At 26.8% G+C, this 2861-nt stretch overlaps 1 protein-coding gene across 1 annotated transcript in view; it reads left to right on the forward strand.

Moving 5' to 3' along the window:
* Positions 1-1951: 1951 nt before the first annotated feature.
* LOC100302380 (uncharacterized protein) overlaps positions 1952-2861 on the forward strand; it is a 2742-nt gene continuing 1832 nt past the window's right edge. Inside the window, 1 exon segment of the mRNA NM_001162967.1 lies at positions 1952-2449. Within this exon segment, the coding sequence (NP_001156439.1) occupies positions 2279-2449 (171 nt within the window). The 5' untranslated portion in view covers positions 1952-2278.

A 2861-nucleotide genomic window follows, 5' to 3' on the forward strand; every position in this document is an offset into this window, starting at 1 on the left:
CCGATGAAAAAACGACTAAAAAATTTCAATAGATATACTTCTGGAAATATATTTTCTAATATATAATTTTCAGTTAAAATATTTTATGCATCATAACGTTCTGTAAAACTGTGTTCTGTTATATTCCATTCTGGAATTATACACTTTTCGAATTTCTGCAATATCAATTTCTGTATTTCTGTATTTCTACTGATAATAATTCTTGTCAGTTTACATTCTGTAGTATTTATTTTCGTTCATCTCAGGGTTTTTTTTATTGATTTTTTTTGACAGCACAAACTTATTCCCAACTTAGGTTATAGTAGGGAATTTGTTCACACATATACCAAACCCTATACGGACTGTTATCCGTTAAACTGTCAGGTGAGCCCTAGCCCCACCTCCCCAAAGCTGTATTTCTAAACAATTTTATACTGTTAAAAACAAAATTACAAAAAAAAAAAATCATCGACATTTTCTAAAAATTATGATTTGCAGGTCACCCTCTAATCATGTCTCTGGATCCGCCCCTGTGAACTGGCACAGTTGTACTACTTAGTACCTCCTAACCTACTGTCTCTTTCATAAGACTGCATAATATGGGTACTCAGAAAGTCAAAAACGATATGTAAAAACATATAAATTCCGACTCTCTACACTCGACACACAAATAAATACTTTTATATTAATGCACTATTTTTATTTTACATTTGTAAATAATAATTTTAAAATTTTGTTTGTAAATATAAGGAATAATATTTACTTGAAATAGGTAATTTGTAATAATAATTTGTTTATAAAAATAAAAACAATCAATTGGCTAGGTACCTAATTTCTTTATAATTTTTGAAAAATACTTTTACATCAAATAAAAGTCAAAACAATAATTTTGACTGAATTAAAATGCGGTAGACCACTACAACTTTTACAAAGAAAAATGTTTAGGATATGTTTAAGTAAAACTACTTTAATTGGGTTCACTAAAAAAAACTTTAAGTTATTAGATGTGTACCATTTGAGTCTGTTTATAAAAAAATAACTATTGTATATATAATTAAAACTTTATATCTTTCTGGATAGAAAGATATAAAGAAAAATCGTCATTGATGTCAGATGAGTATCTAGAAAACGTTGTCAAAATCATAGATATCTAGGTCAAAAACTACACTCCATGCAGTAAATATAAAAAGGGCCATATCTATACAGAAGGGAATCGTATAGGTACTATAGAAATGAATACAAAATTCAGATTTGGTTATTTTTAATACTTGAATAAATAATAAGAAATTATATTTAAGTGTTGTAATTTAATATTATTAGTTATAACTTATAATTAGTATTCTAATTGTATAGATTGATTATTCAATTCTTATACGTTTTTCTTATTTATAATTAAATTGTTCATATTATCCACAGGCATGTGCTTAAAGGTGGTAGATATTTTTTTTGATTTAAAAAAAAAAAATAGTATAATATTGAATAATGTAAACAATTTTCAATTTTAATAGAAACATTTTATTTTTTTTTATTTTGAAGTTTACTCAATTATTGTGTTATAATATACAACAATAAAATATATCATCCTGAAATTCTTTTTTTTGCACTGCACAAAGTAACAATTTTCACTGCAGAATTACTTTTCTCACTGCACAAAATGTGTCTCACTGCACACTAAAAAAAACCCTGGTTCATTTTATTTTCTGTTCAAATACGTTCTGGGCTTTTTATATTCTGGTTGTTTTCAATTCTGTAATATTATTTTCTGTTATTTAACATTCGACAAATCTACATTCTGGCCGTTTTTTTTCTGGAACATAACATGCGTCCGTTATTACCAGGGGTACGAGTGTACGACACTCCGTGAACTGGTCGGATCCGACGACTGTGGCCTTGAAAATGATCTCTAGAGGGGCGTGGCATACGTTATCAATTAAATATATCATATCCATGGACTAAGATATAATATATCTATAGTCCGTGGTTTCCGCGCGAAAAAACTACTAAAAAATTAAATTATTAAAATTTTATCATTATAAATTATAACAAGATTATCAAAATTAAAATAATAATATTGTTCTAGTTTTACAATCTACTCTAATTCTATTGTTTTTATTATACCTATGGGCTATATCCTTAATTAATAGTTCAATCATCTTTATTACCTATGTATAATATTAAGTATTTTTTTTAATTTATTGTCATAGTGTTTTTTTTAGAATAAATACATATATTTAAATATTTCAAAAGTTTTATCCTTAGTAATAATTTATTGTTGTCTAACTGGACGAAATAATAAAATATGAATTTTAATGATATGCATGCTTTAGCTAAACGTATAGATACTCAGGTTAAATCATTAGAAGCAAAAGTAGCTCATCCTATGAGTATGATGTATTCTAACAATTCTAGTCGAGGTGTCAAAGTACTATCAATGTTGAAAGATATGATCAAGGATGTAGAAAATAAAAAGGTATTTTAAAATAAGTTACTTTTATTTCATTTATCTAAATATCTACAGTAGGGGGTCTTAAACCATTTTAGGCAGCAGGCCACCTAACCGCCTAATACCTAATCTATTTTTTTTTTTTAAATGCTGGCTACACTCATAATAAAAACATGTTTTAAAATTTAAATTATCCAAAATGTATACAAAATTCATGCTATGTTTATAATGCGTAAAAGTATCATTCATGATTATCTTATATAGAACCAAACCTTGCGTCGAGTAAATCAATTTGATGACTTAGGATTTAGACAAGTGCCATCATTATCCTTCAATAATCACATTGAATACATTACAATGTTAAGCTTTATGTGCTTTGGATTTCATTTGCTGTAATCTTTCAGATTTTAACCAAGCTCACTATCTCATAGCAATATAT

This window comes from Acyrthosiphon pisum, chromosome A1, assembly GCF_005508785.2.
Source record: "Acyrthosiphon pisum isolate AL4f chromosome A1, pea_aphid_22Mar2018_4r6ur, whole genome shotgun sequence".
Taxonomy (NCBI): Eukaryota; Metazoa; Arthropoda; class Insecta; order Hemiptera; family Aphididae; genus Acyrthosiphon; species Acyrthosiphon pisum.